This window comes from Microchirus variegatus (assembly GCF_963457635.1).
Source record: "Microchirus variegatus genome assembly, chromosome: 22".
NCBI classification, from domain to species: Eukaryota; Metazoa; Chordata; class Actinopteri; order Pleuronectiformes; family Soleidae; genus Microchirus; species Microchirus variegatus.
The window spans coordinates 6,693,113-6,712,292 of record NC_139823.1 but is presented as its reverse complement, the minus strand read 5'-3'; the positions used below and the strand labels follow the sequence as shown (position 1 = coordinate 6,712,292).

General features: G+C 40.1%; 1 protein-coding gene across 1 annotated transcript; it reads right to left on the bottom strand.

Annotated features, from left to right (window-relative positions):
- Positions 1 to 3,906: 3,906 nt before the first annotated feature.
- Positions 3,907 to 17,448, bottom strand: bin1a (bridging integrator 1a; the record flags this gene model as incomplete). Its single annotated transcript, XM_083908645.1, has 20 exons — positions 3,907 to 4,008; positions 4,100 to 4,201; positions 4,296 to 4,402; positions 4,609 to 4,669; positions 5,111 to 5,500; positions 7,736 to 7,756; positions 9,311 to 9,394; positions 9,601 to 9,723; positions 10,442 to 10,511; positions 11,847 to 11,891; positions 12,421 to 12,476; positions 12,640 to 12,715; positions 12,860 to 12,945; positions 14,309 to 14,401; positions 14,506 to 14,616; positions 14,836 to 14,931; positions 15,365 to 15,459; positions 15,978 to 16,032; positions 16,158 to 16,238; positions 17,362 to 17,448. 20 exons carry the CDS (start codon positions 17,446 to 17,448, stop codon positions 3,907 to 3,909), a joined length of 1,941 nt encoding a protein of 646 aa, XP_083764771.1.
- Between the last annotated feature and the right edge of the window lie 1,732 nt (positions 17,449 to 19,180).

The window sequence follows — 19,180 nt, the reverse complement described above, 5'->3', positions numbered from 1 at the left end:
AGACTGAACATTTGTAGTTGTGTTTGTACATAGGTATTTATACAGTCAAGTCGTGTTAAGAAAAGAAAGACTACTGTTGAAATAATAATTACAGTGACTCCACTGATTCTTTAGTCTTTAGAGCCTATACTGTATATTTGAATTAACTGAGAAACCATTATTTTACTGGAAAACCTCTGAAGCGTCAGTCACGTTCTGTACAATTACTGAATGCAGTGTATCAATATGCTGGTGTTGCACTGTAGTTTCATATCTGAAAATGGCCTAGTTGGAAAATATCTGACGGACAGGGAATGGCGATAGACACGACAATTGTTTTGCAGTGTTTTTGGTTCAACTTTGAAAGAAATTGTGAAGTATTAATGTTGAAAAAAATGTGCTGTGGTGTGGTCACCTTGCTCTTTCAAGTGTGACATCTGCTTTCATTCCACTTGATGATTGTCTCAGATGGATTCATATGGTTCATTTATACGTCTTTTTTTTTTTTTTTTTTACTGTTAATCGGGTATTTTGTGACATGTTTATCATTGTTTCAGGTTTTCAGGTAGTTAAGGCATACACAATACTCAGGCTGTATTCAACTACTGTATTAAGCAACATCTATGCATCTAGATAAATAACGATAATCTTCAATATTGAATAGTAAGTTAGTTTGATAGCTTACCTTTATATTATTCCTTTTCTTATTTTCCATCCCCCAAAACGTAAACTGGAAGAAAAAAGAAAAATCAGATTTTGAACATTATTAGAACAAATCTTGTGACACAAAAAAATATGTAGCGTATATTGTCCCACATGTCCCAGCAGAAAACACTTGTGCAACAATGCAAACATTTAGGAACTCCAAGGATTTCTTCTACTACTTCTGCTCAAAGATTTGTTAAATATGTATATTAAGCGGTTGTTGGAGAGACTATTTAAAGATATATTTTTTAGAAAATAACGTAAACTTCTATTTTTTTCTCTCTCTCTGTGCATACAAGTTGTATTTGAATTGAAATATAAAGTTGTTGTTTATAAAACAAAAGTACCAGGTGCATTATTTGCCATATTACTAACCACTAAACTGATAAGACACGACTAAAATAAGGTTTTTCTGATGCCTCAGCATTTGAAAATGATAATCACCTGTTCCATGCTGATGTGTTAACAGCCATTCTTCTGTACAAACGTGACTCGTGACTGGAGCTGGAACATAATGAATCAAACAAGGATAGTTGTGGTTACAGGGTGGGCTGACGGTTGGTTTCAGTACCACGGACAGCAGCACACAGCAAACGCTCCTCTTTCCTCCTCCTGATCGCTCAAAGTGTTTTCTTTTTTCTCCAGGATGGAGAGAGTTAGTCCTTGAAAACAGCACACCCTGCTGGAAGCACCAGTATTTGCAGAGAAGAAACATATCCACACAGGACATACTGTATATTCTCAGCCTTTTCCTTACTGCTACTTACTTTTCTTTGTAGGAGCTGGAATACAAAGAACATAGAACAAGTGCCTCTGAGCAGTAAGGAGATTGTATTGTATTTATTATTTTCGGTCAGTTCCGTACAGGAAAAAAAACATTTTTGTTATATCCCGTATCTCACTGTAGGAGACTGATCTATAAAGACAGATAGAGAACCAGACCCAGGTAAAATACTCATCAAGTTATCTCATAAAATATAATAATAATAAAAGAAAAAAGGTGTGCCAGGTGACTGATTTTTCTGCAGGTGATGTTCTACCACGTGAGGATTTTTGGGTACACAAAAAGAATCATGCACATCTCAAAAAAAATTTAAAATAAAAGAATAAATAAAATAAAACTGTCCTCCTGAGTCTGGGGGTTTGTAGTTTCTCTCTATGTGTCTTGTCTCCATATAATCATGTTTATCTCTGTTTGGACCACGACACCCCAGCAACATTTTGAGGCACGGCTGATGGACGACAAGCAATTATAATCAGGACTAATATTCGAGGAGGTGGAGGTAAAATAAAACCCTCCTTGCTAGGATTAAGAAAATAATATGAATAAATAAAAAATAGAAATTGCCTGTTTCAACTGCCTCAAAGGTGACCGAAGTGTCATCGTCTTAAATTAAGGGTGTTCACACAACACATGGGAAGTCAGCATGCTCACAGTAACTCACATACAGATATGAATGTCTCTATAGAATATGTATATCTGTCAACACAGCTTGGCAAAAATTACACATATACACAACGAATGCACAATAACACCTGGAACCATAATACCAGCAAGTGGAAAAAGACCCAAATACATTTGAGTTGTCTTCATCCGGGTTTCCTGACGGCCTCATCCTCTGGTAGGTGGTGGTGGAATTGTCCAATAATAGTAGCCTATAGATAAAGAATTTGTGTTCCCAATTCAGTCATAAACACACGCACGTAGGATCACACACACACACACGCACACACACACACACTTCCTCACACACTTACTACATGTTAATAACATCGTGAGGAATGTAAATCTCGTTTAAGTCAGCGGCCGAAACGTGAGAATAGTGTTAACTACCTACGGTGTGTGGCTATGTTGAGAGCAGTAAACCTGACAAGTACAAAACACTCCATAACATCCTTAGTTGGCAATTATGTTGACATAGTTACATTAGTTTATAAGTAATCATTGCTCTGCAGCATACAAAAATAAATGAAGTTGCTCTGGTGCATATTTGGAGTCATCTGCATTGGAGCGAAGTAGTCTCGATGCAAACAGAAGGAAATGTTGTCGGCACATTTTTAAACCAATGAGGCTGGCTCAGTTATATATTGATTACTATTAGGCTGTAACTGTAAATGTATCTGCCTGACTATTGCACAACTAGTAGCAGCTTCCCATGCTTCTCAATGGTGACTGATGCATATTTGGAGTCGCCCTGTGAAAAGATGACTGTTGAAAACAAACATCAACAGTCATTTTTTTTGTTTAGGTTCTATAGGGTTTAAATGTTTTACTTTCATTTCCATACTGACATTGTGCAGTCACCTTAACTGGACTGGTGTTTGATATTGGTATTTAAGAGGATTTTTAACAACAGCTTTACTCTACTCGAACCACCAAAAAACTCTAAACTAACAAGTAACAACCAAGGGCTCATGATTCACAAGTCAATAATTAAATTTGGGGTAAAGGATTGGCTGGATGTGTCAAAAAGGCATTGTGCCAGGAGTGTGATCTCCGGTGCGAGAACATCGGGACTAATTAAATATGTGCGTTGAGTTGATTAGACTTTGGCAGCTTGTGTGCTCAAAGTTCTTATAACTGAGATCAAGTTGGCAGCTAGGGATTTCTAAACATAGTGGAGACGACTCAGCGTGTGCCTGGTTTTAGAAATGACTCCCCTCAAACCTTGTGAAACAGATTGTATATATATATGTGTGTGTGTAAGTGTAAAAGGGATATGTTGCTACACTTGGCATTGTCTTAATAATTGCACACTGTTTGCAATCTCTCTCTATCAGATGAGCAAAAACAAACCTCAAAAGACATTTTTCTCTGCTATAGTGGCGGACAATGCCTTGGGGAGTTCATGAAAAGACATGAATACACATTAAACATTAATGAAATTACAGCAGTAGCCGTTGCAGAGGCACCCCATCCCTGTATCGATCCTCTGGTATCGAGGAGCAACACAGTCGCTGGCACCAGTAACACGACATACACGTTTGTAATTCAGAAATGCTGGCAAAAAAAAATCCACAGAAATGTTAAGATCTGCTTTTAGCACAGTGTAACAGACCTTAGAAATGCATGATTTCAGCAAGAGCTGTGACAGCTCTGCTTCTATGGCCAAAGTCCTGGTAAAGATACAGTATAAGGGCAAAAGAGAGGATATGAAGGGTAGAGGTAAGAGGAAGGGAGACACAGAGAAAGAAGCTGGGATGATGTTGTATCCTTCACATTCACAGCCTCTGGGTGAAGTTTTCAGGAAATACTCCTTTAGCGGCATCTTCTTTCTTCTGCTGCCACTCGTCCTGCTTTACTCCCATCAGCCAGCCGTCATCCTAAATACAGATACATGGGACATCGACCCAGTTTCAGTGCATCACTGTGACGTCACAGAGCATACCTGTGTGTGTGTGTGTGTGTGTGTACCTGTTCATCGGGGTTGTCAAAGTGGAGTACAAGCACGACATCTCCGACCTTCATCTCCAGTTCGTCTGTGTCGTTGGCAGCGTAATCATGCATCACTTCAACCTGTAATCATCAATTGTCACAATACACACATGATAAACTGGAGGGAAATGTTTGAATTGGTTTTTTTTTTATACGTTTTGTACGGCATATTCACCTTGAACAAGAAGCCGGGCGGCATTTCTGCAGGTTCTGCAGGCTCTGCAGGCTTCACAGGCTCTGCAGGCTCTGCAGGCTTCACAGGCTCTGCAGACTCTGCAGGCTCTGCAGGCTTTGCAGACTCTGCAGACTCTGCAGACTCTGCAGGCTCTGCAGGCTCTAGAGGCTCTGCAGGCTCTTCAGGCTCTGGAGCTGCTTCTGGTGATTCGGCTGCTACTGCAGGTGTCTAGACAGTCAACAATCATGACTTGTATCATGTGTAAAATCCTTAACCTTAAACTGATTGAGTTTTTTTGCATTAGCTCTGGCACCTACCTCTTCTACCGCTGTTTCTTCTGCCGTTGCTGCTTCAGCAGCTGCTTCAGACTCACCCTGCTAAACAAAGAGACATTAGAGGAGTAACAGCAAAGGGTTAGATAATGAGACACATTAAGGTCCCAAATAATGCAGTGGTAAAATGGCAGAGACCGGACGGACAAACAGCATGCATGCACGTTGAACAGACAGCATAATTAGATTCTACTGCACGTCTGCCATAAATATAAAGCTTTTGCACAGACTATTATTATACTGCAATTAACAGTGATTAACTATGTCCACTGAGAAGCAGATGTATCTATTCGTTTCTTTCCCTCATCAATTAATATCCTTTTCGCCCCCCTGGGCCACAGTTGATGCTTCCTAGATACATCCTAAATATTTTTCCTTCCCATGCTCAAAACTCCTTCTCAAGAGGCGATGCATCCATCATTTTCGTCCAGATGCATCTCTCCATTTCTCTCTCTCTCTCTCTCTCTCTCTCTCCTTGGTTACCTGACCCTCTTCATTATCCAACGTGGCAGCAGCTGGGGCAACCTCTTCCTCAACGGTGTCACCTGGAGATTCAGCCGGAGGTGTTTCATCTGTGGTGGCTGGCACCTCTGTGACTGGCTGGCTCTCATCATCACCCCAGTCCTCCTGGGCTTCAGCCACAGGGTCGTAATGAACCGGCTGGCTCCCATCATCCCCCCATTCTTCCTGAGCCTCAGTCACAGGGTCATCGCGAACAGGTTGGTTTCCATCATCTCCCCAGCCCTCTGAGGCCACTGCTATGGGGTCATAGCGGACAGGCTGTGAGCTTTCATCCCCCCAGGCCTCTGCAGCAGCAGTCACAGGGTCATAGTGCTTCTGGGGCTCCTTTTCCTCGATATTCCTGTCCTCAGACTGAGGGGCAAGGGTCAGGATTTAGGGAATCAAAGGTCATAAGAGATATTTAATCTTATTGGTCTTATATGGTTTTGTTATGTTAGAGAATTGTATTGGGATGAATTAAAGTAAAGGGAGAACTAATTGATGTGGACACTAAAAGGGCACAAAGGGGATGTATAAGAATACTATCAGAATGATGGGTAAGTAGTTCCAACATTAAAGGACCATACAAGTGATTTTTTTTAATGCTTTAGCCGAGGAAATAATTATTACATTATACAAATATAATGTTGTATGATTACATTAAGTTGCCATTGCAAAGGTAATTATCATTATCGGGTCACAAAATTAAATTCCCATGAGCCTTAACTGTGGTTTGTGCTACTTGGCAAATGCTAAACCAAGACACCGGTGAACATGGTGAACATTATGTTAGCAAACTAAACATAATCGCATAGGCTGTACATAAAAACAAGTGTAGCCTTACAGTTTGTGAACTGAAGACTAGGAAGTAGAACGGTTAGCCACCAGGGGGCGACTCCGCCAAAAAAAACAACTTAAATTGAATGGAAGTGTCTAATGTCTCACTTGATTTATAATGTCAGAAAACGTTTATCTGAGGAGTTAATGGTCTCAAAACACTAGTTTCAGGTCTTCTCCAATAGAACATGATGTTGATTTTGTAAATTAACATCATGCTATTATAATAGATAATAGATGATATATAATGGCACATATGAGGGTCTGTGAACAGTCAACATGCAAACACTACTTCCAGTTTTTATATACAGTCTATGATTTCACTTCTGTCATTGCTGTGCTTAAGTTTTACAGCCATTAAACAAGGTTGAGAGGGACGTGAAAGACGCAAGGGCTAAAAGCTAAAAAAAAAATCCATTAGAATGGCCTTTTAATGAGTTTGAACATGAATGAGGATTTGAGGAGTTAGCATCAAGCATTGATTTAGATTTAGAAAGATATCAGTGATCATTAAGCTGCAGACATGAGGAACAGGAGACCATGAAAGATGCCATGGTAATTGATGAGAGGAGGTCTGTAGCAGGTGTCAGTGGTTCCTCATCATCATCATCACCATCATCATCATCATCATCATCATCATAAGAGGTTTGGTGGTGAAGGTTAAAAACCCTCAAAGAGAAGTTTAAATAAAAGGAAAATCAAGAAGGAAGGAAAGGTGGTAGTAGAAGGCAAGAAAGAAAACAAATAATCAGCCTTTTCCCATCAGAAGATAGATGTTGGATCTTCTTTGTGCAGTTAGCAAGCATGGTTTATATTCCCACGGCTATGTTCGGATGGAGAAAGAGGAAGGGGATGTTTATAAGAGTGGACGTGTCGTTCCTTTCAGAGCCATCGCTGCTTTGCCTCGAGCTCTTACACAGCAGAGAGGTATGATCGTTGAGACACATCGCTCTTACAGTCAACAAAAAAGGGTTAATACTTAATAATCAAAAAATGCCAAGTTGCGAGAAAGATTTTGTGAAGTTGCCCACTGACTCTTCAGTGTCACAACCCACTTCAGTCACGGGCAGCTTCACTCAACTATCGGCGCACAACGGTTTCCCTGTGTGTCACATGGAAGATGTACTGTGACATGTGCACATACAGGGATACAAGGGGTAAACGGAAGAAAATAGACCAATTCAGTTCAAAAATGTACACATCTCAGAATTTTAATGTACATTTTGACTTAATTTTGTGTCGATGTGGTGTCCTTTAATCAATCTACAGTAATGCGTATATCACTTCCTATCTTTATATCTATCTATCATATTATTTTATTGAATGCAATTGTGCGATATGTACATTTGGAACTGAATTGATTTAAAATCCCAAGTTCTATTTGTGTTGTACAACAATCTATCTTCAGTGTTTAGTGTCATCACATCAAGCACTGCAGACACAAGGACAAGACACAAACAGATTTGGGACGGATTTATGAAATGAAATGAAAATGGCTCATTCGGGTAAAAAATATTGTATATATATGATATATACTGTATATGTATATATACTGAAATATACCTCCAGTATGTGTGTAGCAGTAGGGTGTTGTATTAGCGGCTACACACATAAAGTAGTCAATGCAAACAATGACAAATGAACAGGCGGTAACTACGGACACAAATAATAGTATGCTGATAAAGATGATGATCATAATGGTCATTATTTATTCGTATCATCACACAGTATATGGAAACGTTTTGTTCAAGATGAGGATGAAAAGCTCACCCATGAGTCCCAGTTCGCTGGCTGTGGTTAAACAGAAAAGCAACAGGATGAGAAGACGAAGAGAATAAATCACTGAACAAAGTATTTGCTCATGTTTGTCACATTCACATTTCCAGTGCAGGTCTCATGCTCTCAACCTTCAAGCCCAGGGCAGGAGATCTGAAGTGCAACTAACTGAAATTAAAAAAAGTAGTATAGATTCAGTCCAATGCTTATCCCTACCTCTGGAAGATATAGTATGTGGAATATTTATTATAAAAAAGCTAATCTCATTCAAAATCAGAGTCATTCCTAACAGCATTAAATAAAAATATATTAAAATATATTTAAATTTGCATTGCATCAATTTTGACTTATTACAACTACCTATCCTTTATGTTTTGTGACTCTCACATTATTGTATACCATAATATAACATAATATTTCTACAAAGTGAATATAATTTCTTCCCACCATCACTCAATACAACATAACTGACAGTATGACATGGTGTTTTGGAATCACTATGATTTATTTTAATTTAAATATTGCTACTTTCCCAGGCATCATGGCTGCTTTTTGAAAGTCTTTGTGCACAATAGCTGCAGTTCAAATGAAACTGGTGTAAACTCAACTGCATATGTGTACGTACATGATCAGGTAAGTCCAAGATTAACATTAAAACACAAAAGCATTAAGCTGTGTCATATTAAGGTCAGTGTCTTATATTTAATTGTACAACTGTAGCTCCTGTTCAGCGATACCAGAACCAGATGTCCCTGTTTATCTTCAAGAAGCTCCTGAAAACACACCCTGCACTTGGATCCACCTCAACACTCTCACCCTCTATCAGTCCTTCCAAGACTACTTCTATGTAGCTTGTTCCTCTTTTGTAAGTCACTTAAAAGCGTCTGCAAAATGCTTAAATGTAAATGTACAATAGTCTACATTCCATTCTTCTGTGGATGATACTAGGATAACACTACACTGAGGCTTAATAGCAGACATAAATCGAGCAGCTGAAATAATTCAAAAGAAACTGATAAAACTGTTCCATTCATCTCTCCTTCAGTGTAAGTAAGGGTTAGTGTTAAGGGCGTGTTCAAATTATTTTCTGCAGAATTTAGGAAGAAAAAAAAGTCAGAGCACAGCAGTATTATTGGTTATCAGTTCATGCCATGAGTGATCTGTGGATAACTGCTGAAGCAGGAGGAAGGTGGTCACTCGAGGCTGTTTTCTACAGATCATCATGCTGCCATCCACCTTTTGTTCAGGAAAATTAGAAAAGAAGCAGAACGAGCAACTCCTGAGACGATGCCAAACTTGTCAAGTGATTTCATTTTGTATCCAGAATAATTGTTTCACTGTATTTAAAATCAAACAACTGGCAACTAATACTAAAACTTTGTTTTAGGTATTAAACTCTGTTTAATGCTGTTTAACCTGGACATACAGTGTCATACTGCAGTTCATCTGCACTTAAATACCAATATTACTTCAATATTATCTGAATAGAATGGAAAAATCTCTTGTGAAGCTTGGCATTTCTTGCTGCGAAGTGTCTCTCTGACTAGGTTCATGCCATAACTCATCCACCTGTGAGACCGCGGAGGCTTTGGTTGCTGCACTGAAAGAGTCCAGGTCCATGTCCAGTAGGCTGCTCACTGCAGGACTGTCAAACTGACAACAACAGGAATAAGAGGACTCATTGTCTAACTGGGTGATGTGGAGGGCACCTCATGGTGGATAGGATAGAATAGAATAGAATAGAATAGAATGTGTGAAGTCGTGTGAAGAACAGGCCAGAAGACGGATAATTGAACGGTTCTGACCCGCACAGAAGAGGATAAAGTTAAAGGGCTATCGTCCAACGGCGTGTCACTCACCTCTGTGGGGGAGGTGACGCTGATGTCAGGAGCAGCTGCAGCATCAAACAAGTTGATGATGTTCTCTGTTTTCATCTCTTTAGACGGGGTCACCTTAGGTGGAGGAGGCACTGCTGGCTTAAGCTAGAAAACAGAGAAAGAACTGTGGTCATGAGGTCGTTCCACAGGCAAGACGTGAACAACGATTTCAGTGCCCTGAATCTTAATTGTCGGTTTTTGCACAATTAATTGGGAGGAGCCTTCGGATGCCATGTGCCACGCCATGTGACTCTATTGCACGGCTTGTGCATGTGTGCGAGAGAACGTGCGCGTGTTATCCTTATTTCTGGAAGAACATTATTCAAGAATCCACGTTTTTCCCCATTACATTGATAACATCCAAAGCTTCCGACACTTTTACAGGGTCAGCAGGATTTTTTGGCACATGTTTTTTATGCTCAAAACTCCAAACTTCCAATAAGTTTCTCTTCCAGTTAGAAAATGCTCTCCTCTCAAGTTTGGCTCCTTGATTTATTCACCGATTTTAATCCTTTTAATATATATATATTTATAGAATAGAATAGAATGCTTTTATTGTCATTGCATTAGATACAACGAAATTGGAGCGCTGCTCCAGCAAAGTGCTTAAGCCATACATTCATAGATAAAAACAACTGCAGTAAAAAGCATAAACATAAACATGTCACTCACTCAATTAAACACACATGATATAAATAAATAGTGGCAATGGTGAGAAGATAAATAACCAATAATAAAATAATAAAAGTGCAGTGCCTTTGATTAGCGTTTGAGTCTAACTAATAATTCAGTACAAAACCAGTGTGTGTGTGCATGGATCTACCTTGGATGGAGATTTGGGGATTGGTGGAGGTCCTCCTGGCCTGAGAGTGTGGTTAGATGGTTCTTTGTCACTGAGTGAATGAGAGAGTGAGAGAGGGAGGTGCAAAACAAGAACAAAGGCAGATTACAGGGAAAGTAACACGGAGTAACACAAATGAGACGAGAAACAGGAGGAGCAGCAAACAGTTAAAGTGAGCGGCTAAGAGCTAAAAACACGACAGGAGAGAAGTTACAAGGCATGCTCGACAAGAGTTCAAGAGGAAGTCGTCATCCCAAGTGCTGTCATGCACGAAAAGGTTAACCCGCCATCATCATCTCACACACCCCCCTCCCATTCCATGCAAGCAGGCTTAGTTTGTGCCTCCTGTAAATCCTCACAAATGAACAGTGATATGAGGCATTCGCTGTTACACGGGGCATGTGCTGAAGCTGACAAAGCAGCCACAGATTTGCAGATATGTAAAGAGCTTGGAACACACACCTGCCACTTACTGCTGCACGAGACAGTCGTGCACACCGGTGGCTTCGAACGACAGTGTTACAAAGCGAAAAGGAACAGCATTGAGACCGTATTACTAATCAAGCTAATTGGACAAATACGCTGGGGTCCAAGAACCCCAGGCATCATAAAATGGATGTGTTCCTACGGGTCGTAAAAGTGAATTACCCCGCAATTGAATTAAAACATTGACACAGCGCACTGTTGTGGTACACGCTGATTTATGAGAAAATCTGCACGAAAGATGAGACTCAGAAGACACTTCTTGCATTTGTGGGTATGAGGGGCGGGGTGCATTATGGGATTACTTTTTAATTTCTTATTTAAGGAGTGAACAAGCCTCGGGGTATTGGCTACATCGTCTTATCCGGTGCTGCATTAAAGGTGCATTATGTAATAAATCTAAAGCAACTGGCCATAAAATCCTCCTAATATGTCACAGAGACTCAGGAATAATGTTCATATAACAAACTGAACTCACCAACAACAACAGTACAGACAAAATATTTGCATTAAAAAATATATTTTGCAGACTGCAAATCATGTTTTGGCATGTGGCGCCACCTACAGCCGTCTACCAACCATTGCAGTCAGTAGAGTCTCAGCTGCTGAGCAACCACGGGTTGCCAGTTACGTCAGAAATCGAAACCTAAAAGACCTCGGCATTTTGAATTTCAATGTAGTAACCGTTTTTGGCCACATTCTTACATATGGCACCTTTAAAGACAGTTTTGTTCCGCTCTTGCATATCTGCAGCTCTGTGAGCACAACACTCTGAACAGACAGAAAACATGGATCCGTGAGAAACCTCCCAAAACTGCCGACTGACTGACATAAAGACAGCTGGACAGACATTTCAGTTGGACAGACAGTTGAATGAGTTGTGTTCACAGTTGCTTCAGGTTACCTCCTATTTGCTCCTGATGTTGAGGCGCCACGGTTACCTGTCTTTCTGCAAGGGGGGGGGGAGTTCAGGGGTGACTCCAGGTTAATGCATGTCATTTTGTGTGTCTGTTCATGTGTTTGTGATATGTAGTGTTTAAATCCTCACGTCTCATTACCATAGTGGAAGAAAAACATTGGGTTTTTTTTGCTGGTTTTGTTTGTTTACTTCTAAGCTTAAGAGAAAACACACAGGAAAAAAATGGGAAAATAAATGTGTTCACTGGAAACAAGCTGCCAAATTACTGCTATTCCATCTTCTGATGCAGACTCATAAATGAATATAGCATGTTAATTTATGTCTCTCAGGAGAGCTGGATATTTGCAAACAGTTCAGGAAAGATGATTTACTGTTGAGGAGTAAAAAACGGCATAGACATCTATGTATTTATTTATTTTTTTTTTTCCCTGTCAAAGGGATTAATTAACGAGCAGCACTCTAAAACGATTTCCAGGATTTACACAATGCATCAAAGTGCACTCTGCGATAGACAGTCTTGCTATGAGTGTGTTTAAGTGATAAACATTCGCTCACTAACCTGGTTGTGTCTACTTGCTCCAGCTTCTCTAAGACATCATACAAATCCTGATCCAACTGCAAGGGAAGGCAAAGAGAGGGTGTAAGGTTTCACCGACCATGCTCAAGGGCAACAAGCTCCTACTAATATAGTCAGCCTGGCATTGTAAACAATTTAACTGTTATCTGATATTGTGTGCCCGTCAGTTTGTTTTGTCTGGTCTTTGTGGAGGTGTCTCACCCGGCTCATTTCTTTGTGAAACTTCTCCTCGAAACCGGCCAAACTCTGGAAGGTGCTGACGTAAAACCCAACACGACTAAGAGACAAAGAGAGACAATATTGACCGCATTATTAGCTGGACAGTAGTTCTGTATCCTGTTTAGGGTAAATGTAGCACAGCATGTAAGTGAAATGAAATGACGCCGTCTATCCATCAAGGGGAGGAAAATCAGATACACACCTGTTCCAGAGAGATGGCAGCTCTTCTTGCAAGTCAATATTAATTTCCTCAAACACCTTCTGGGCTCTCTCCAACTCCTCCTCAGCCTGAAACACACACACACACACACACGCATGACTTGAGAAGGCATCAGACTGAGCCACAATCATTATCTGGCTAATAACGGATATTTGTCTTCCCTCTGAACCTTTAACTTGATTTATTCCCGTCTCTACATGGAAACATGCTTGATAATTCATAATGTGACTGACTGTAAAGGTTCCCAGTCATCCAGGTCATTGTATCGTGTAATGCAACATTGGCAACTCGACTCGAGCGAATCCATTGGCCACCATTGCTTTGCTATTGTCGTTCTCAATGTGTAAAACGGAAGCCAGACGGAACAAAACCACCAATCCATCTATTTAGACCACATGTGTATCAAACTCAAGGCCCGGGGGCCAGATGTGGCCCGTCAAGTCATTTTATGTGGCCCGCGAGTGATTAATTGGTCTCAAAAATCTGTGTTAAAATAGGTCTATGCTGCTTTAAGGCGTGCGTTGACCATAAACTACATTTCCCACAATGCATGGCGATTGCGTTACATCGTAACGTATCAACATCATTGCATCCCGCCACTAGATCGCAGTGTATCATTGTATGCGCATCATGCGACGAGTGAAATTGAGATTGAGACTGCGATCGCAGCAGAATGTGTTCACAAAAGCCACAACCTAAAACAATGCTGCAGTGAAAGCTAGCTTTATTGTGGCTGAAGAAAAGGGCTTTCCCCCGACCAGAGATAGACATTTAAAACTGTTAGTTTGTCAAGAAACACCATCGCGGACCGGGCTACATCTATAAACGCATCATATTTGTAACTTGAATAAGTAATAAATACAGAAAGTTATTTTGCAATATGTTACGGAGTAGTTACCTTTAGTTTACATTATATTTGGTTACATTTAGTTATATTTATTCTGTATGACAGTTACATCTGGCCCTTTGAGGGTAACCATTACGCTGATGTGGCCCTCAGTGAAAATGAGTTTGACACCCCTGATCAAGACTATAGTTAGAATAGCAAAAAAAATTGCCTATTTCTCTTTTGATCAGACAGGCTGTAGAGCTGCTGTTATTTTTTACATTACATAACATAACTAAAAAACTTTCTATACACTCAACTCCATGCAAACACTCCATGTGTCTGCTAGGTCTTACAAATGTTTCACAATAAAAGCCTTGTAGAAAAACATCAATTGATTTAGGGAACTGAGAAGCTTGAGTGCATTTACTTTTTGTGACATATTTGACAGATAATGACATTGAAACTGTGGTGAAAGATAATCTTTGCTGTCTACGTAGAGCTCATGTGAGCAGTGTGGTTACTCTTTAATGAAAAGCAAGTGTGCAAATGTGCCGCTCATGCATCCAGTGTGACCCTGGTCCTACGACAGTGTGATCGTGTACCTGGCTCCTGGAAAGACTGCTCTGGGCGACGCTGTGCGCGGACAGGATCCCCTGAGCCCAACCTGGAGCGGCCCTCTCCAACAAAGACGACGGCTTGAAGAGAGAGAATCGTTGAATTGTTGATCAAATTAACAAAATATCATTTGTTGTTGAATTTGATATACACGGCATAGCAGCTATGGTGCATTTCAATTTACCTTGGTAATTTTAATGCCCCCGTCTTTTTTCTTGGCCTTGTGTGTGGCAGAGTAGTTGTGCCGTGCACTGTCGAAATCAACCAGCTTCCTGTCCCTCTTAGCAATGCGTGCCTGAAAAGTAGAAAACAAGAGTTCGTAAATATGAAGAAAGTTGTTATTATGCCTCGATATATAGTGTCTTTCTAGGCCGTCATTATGTTTGTCACATCGAATTGGGCATAATTCAGTAAAACTTATCAGCGTCTGTACACAACAATAGAGGGAAAAACACGTTGCTGCTGCTACGGCATATGGACGCTTTGTTAATGTTGACATGGCCACACAGCTTACCTTAATATCAGGGAACTGGCCCAGGTAAGTATCCATGGAGATGAGAGCATGATCGACCAACTTCTGGTGGTAATCCGTCCAAAGCACATCAGAGTCCTGCAGCATGGATTAACAAAATAGAGCTATAAAGTGTCTCTCTCCATCTCTTACCTGGAGTTATTGCCAGTTGCTCGACTGCTATGTTTTGGCTAATGGTCTTGTGGCTACATTAAGAATAAACTGAAACCCTTTTAACTGTACTGTCAGACAAAGAACCATTAATCCAAAACCAATTTTAAAAACAAACCTAATGAAGTCGGAGGATAATTACTTAGCTTTTCTCACGAGCCAAAGCCAACTTTTAAAACTTTAAGCCCATTCTTCTAATCGTGCACAATCGCAAAAAAAAACAACAACGAGCTATTGGGATTCATGAGCTAATTTAGGCTCCATACACACCGACACATAACACACACAGACCTGTTAATCATCTCCTCTTACACACAGACAAACTCTGTCTTTCTAACCCATTTTTGAAAGTGATTCTGACCTCCAGTACGGAATCCACTTCGTTCTTGCCGTACCATTCTGGCTCGTACATGTCACCGAGGCATTCTTGCAGGTTCTTGGAGGACTCGTGCATCGCTGAGAGAAAAAGCAAACAGGCTGATTATAACTGGACATTTACATCTTAAAGCAAAGCAAGTATATATATATATATATATATATATGTATGTATGTATGTATGTATGTATGTATGTATGTATGTATATGTATGTATGTATGTATGTATGTATGTATGTATGTATGTATGTATATATATATATATATATATATATACATATATATATATATATATACACACATACATATTACACCATTCGTACACAAGGCATTTCAAAGTGCTTTACAGAGGCAGAAAACACATTCCAGAGACATTAGAATTGGAACATTACATTGTAATTAAAATACAATAGAAACGATGTGATTTGAAAACAACAAAAAAAAAGCAGGCAAATTATCCAGGGATGAAAACATTGGCCTTTGAATTGAATTAAAGGAAAAGTATACGATTTAAAAACAATAAAAGCAAGCAGGCAAAGCTGCAGTAAACACCAATGCAAAAATAGGTTATTGTGATTGTAGATGCAGATTGTTGTCACCTTTCACTGCCTCCAAGTATACCCTAAGGTCCCTCTGCAGTTTGCTGCCTTCAGTCTGTGGGTGAAACATCGAGCATGAGGCAATAAGTGGCAAGTACGGATGGAGATAAGAGTATGTTGTTGTGCTATAGAGAACGCTTTTAATCCGTTGCGCAACATGTGTCGCTGGACTGTACTCACATATTGTTTGTTGAAGTTGATGACTCCTTCCTCAAAGGCGGTATCTTTGGTCTCGTCGGCTTTTCCGAGCTTCTGGAGAACCTGTCCGCCAAAACATACAGCAGCATATTAGACAGAGTGACGATGACATGAGTGTAGCAACACATGATTCTGCTCAGTTTTCAGTGTAATACACCACATGGCACTATAGGCCCTGTGATGGACTGGTGACCTGACCCCTTCCTTTTTGCCCTATGTCAGCTGGGATTGGCACCAGCAGCCTCATGTGGAGGATAAAGTAGTAGAAGATGAATGAATGAATGAACATATCAAAATAAGTCAGCATTTTTAGATTAGTTTATGTTGGTCTCTCTCTCTATTCTTTCCCATAATACTAAGTTCAAATATACTTCTCACACAAAACAAACACACTTGTATCTCTATAATAGTGGGGACACTCACAGACATAACAGACATAATGTATTCCCTAAGCCCTCACTCCATCCATGACCATATAAATCAATTCCAATCCTTATCTTGACCCTTAATTCGAACCCTCAACCTAAAACCACACAGTGCAACAAATCAAATATAAGCCATACATTATCTCGTGTTTATTCCCAGCACATTATTGACTCTACAGGAAACACGATCTGTTTTCTCTGCCTTCAGCCCAACAGTATTCTGATGGACAAGTAGCGCCCCCTGACATTTATTCAGCGCACAAGTCGCAAGTGCGTGAACGCATAAGCCTTTACTCATACACATTATATCGTAGGCGAGGATGTTTTGTATTTATTATAACAAACATATATAATACAAGAAAAAATACACGGGAGTGAGCCGCATTATAATGTATGTGTGTGTGAAAACTCTCATTTGCAGCATTGCCGGAGACACATCAGCCAAATAAAGAGTAAAGGCCTTTACTTTACAGTGGCCTGTGTTTTTACTTCATCATGAACGTGTCCGCTGCATGACATTGAGTGAAGGAAGCGTGCACGTGAATCACACACCCCCTCCCCCCTACCCCCCACCCTCCCCAAACACAGCATCCACCTGCTCTGCTCTGATCTTATTATAACAAACGACGTGATGCGACACTGCGCCTTTGCTGGAGAGGATGCAGCACCGACCACTGCTGCTCTGCTTCACAGCCCTTCCTTCGTGCGGGGCCCGGAACGTGATGTTGAAAGTGTGCAAATAAATACAGCTGAGCTCTTACCTTCTCCTGAGCTCTGGTTAGTTTTTTCTGCACGTTACTGGCCACTTTCCCTGCAGTCAGCCCCTTCCCCAAATTCAACTCAGCCATCTTGAAGCGTTGATCAGTCTTTGGATGATGCAGGAAGGAAATAAAAAAAACAAAAAAAAAAACACTATAACGATCGGATGGACCGCTACGGCGACGGATGAAGCAAATGCATCAATGTCTAGTGGAGCAACGACGGCGATATCATGTAATAATGTGAGACTACAATGTGTCTATAGAATGACTGTAATGTGAGCGCAGAAGGCTAAGCTCTATTTCTCTAATATTGAGCCGATGTGTGCGCGTCCGTGACAGAAGAGGAGGAGGATGCTGCTGCGAGGGATGCTCTTAAAGGCACAGATGCTGCTGCTGCTGCTGCTGCTGCTCTATCATATAAAGGACATGATGATCTGTGAAATGTACTTTAAAGGAACATAAAACCTTAGATATGTCCTTCATGAAGTCAGAAGATAATTAGATTACTGCTTTTCCCAATCCACGACTGACCAAACACTCAAACCACACATACTTATGGACGTGAAGCCCCCAAGCATGCGCTGTTTTAATGCCTCTAACTCACATAAGGTTATGTAACACTGAAACACAATCCTATGCATGCAGAAACAACACAAACAGTTGCTATATACAGACACCACTGCATTAAATATTAAGCATGTTAATGTTCATATTGTCTGCAGTGTGGGTTATTACACCTATATATGACAGATAAGAAGTACTATATTCATGTTGTTGTTGTTTGTGTGGTGAGTTTTGAAATAAAAGCCCTAAAGTAAACGACCATTTAGACGTAAAAGCCTTTAAATAACCTGAACCCAACCTTATGATTAACAGTAAGGTCTGTAAACAGACATATTATTATATATTATTATTATTATTATTATTATTATTATTCAATGGTTCCCTTCTTGGATGATTATTGCACTCAAGGATACACTGAACCTAATTCACCAACATTAGACTATACAGCAGGATTGATCTGGTTATTGAAACGTGTGAATGGTTCACTCTGCTTCACAGGAAGCTTATTATGCTCCGACAGATGGCGCTGTTGGCTTATATCACACCTGTATACTGTTATTATGCACAGCAGGCCTATACAGAGCTTTGAGTCTTCCACTTTTTTTAAAGCTGAGTGTTTTTTTGCTCGAAGGCTGCAGCAGCCTGGCGATGGATTAAGGCTGATGCAGATCATAGTGTTCTCATGAAAGTGTCCCGTGCAACACTCATTATATTCTCAGACGCTATTTAGCTGTCATGTGTTAGTTGTGAAATCAAGAATATTCTATAAATGCATATTATTATTAGTAGTAGTTTTTTTTATATTGATTATCTAATTATTGGCATTGATCTTGATTGATTGGTATAGTTTAAACATTACCTCCAAACGTGTTTTGAATACAACTATTATTATTGTATTATTAGTTGGGCTGAAGAGAAATAAGGGAACGCACGTCATTATGAAAAAAAAATATCAATAACCATACACTCATGCAGATGTTTAACATGCCCTTTCAGCAAGTTTCTACAAAATGACTCTCTCAGAAAGTAAAGTATACAAATTACACACGACGCTATGGGCCATACCAAGAAATTGAATATGAAATAGATTTTTGTTGTTGTTGTTGTTCAAAGGGGCAGGTGCTGCTGCTGCCTGTGTGTGCACATTAATGTCATGAATGAACAAACACAGCTGAGTTATGATAATACACACAGAGCAGCTCTTTATTGTCTCAGGTGGTTGAGTCTGACTGGGAGCTCTCCGAGGTCCTGAACT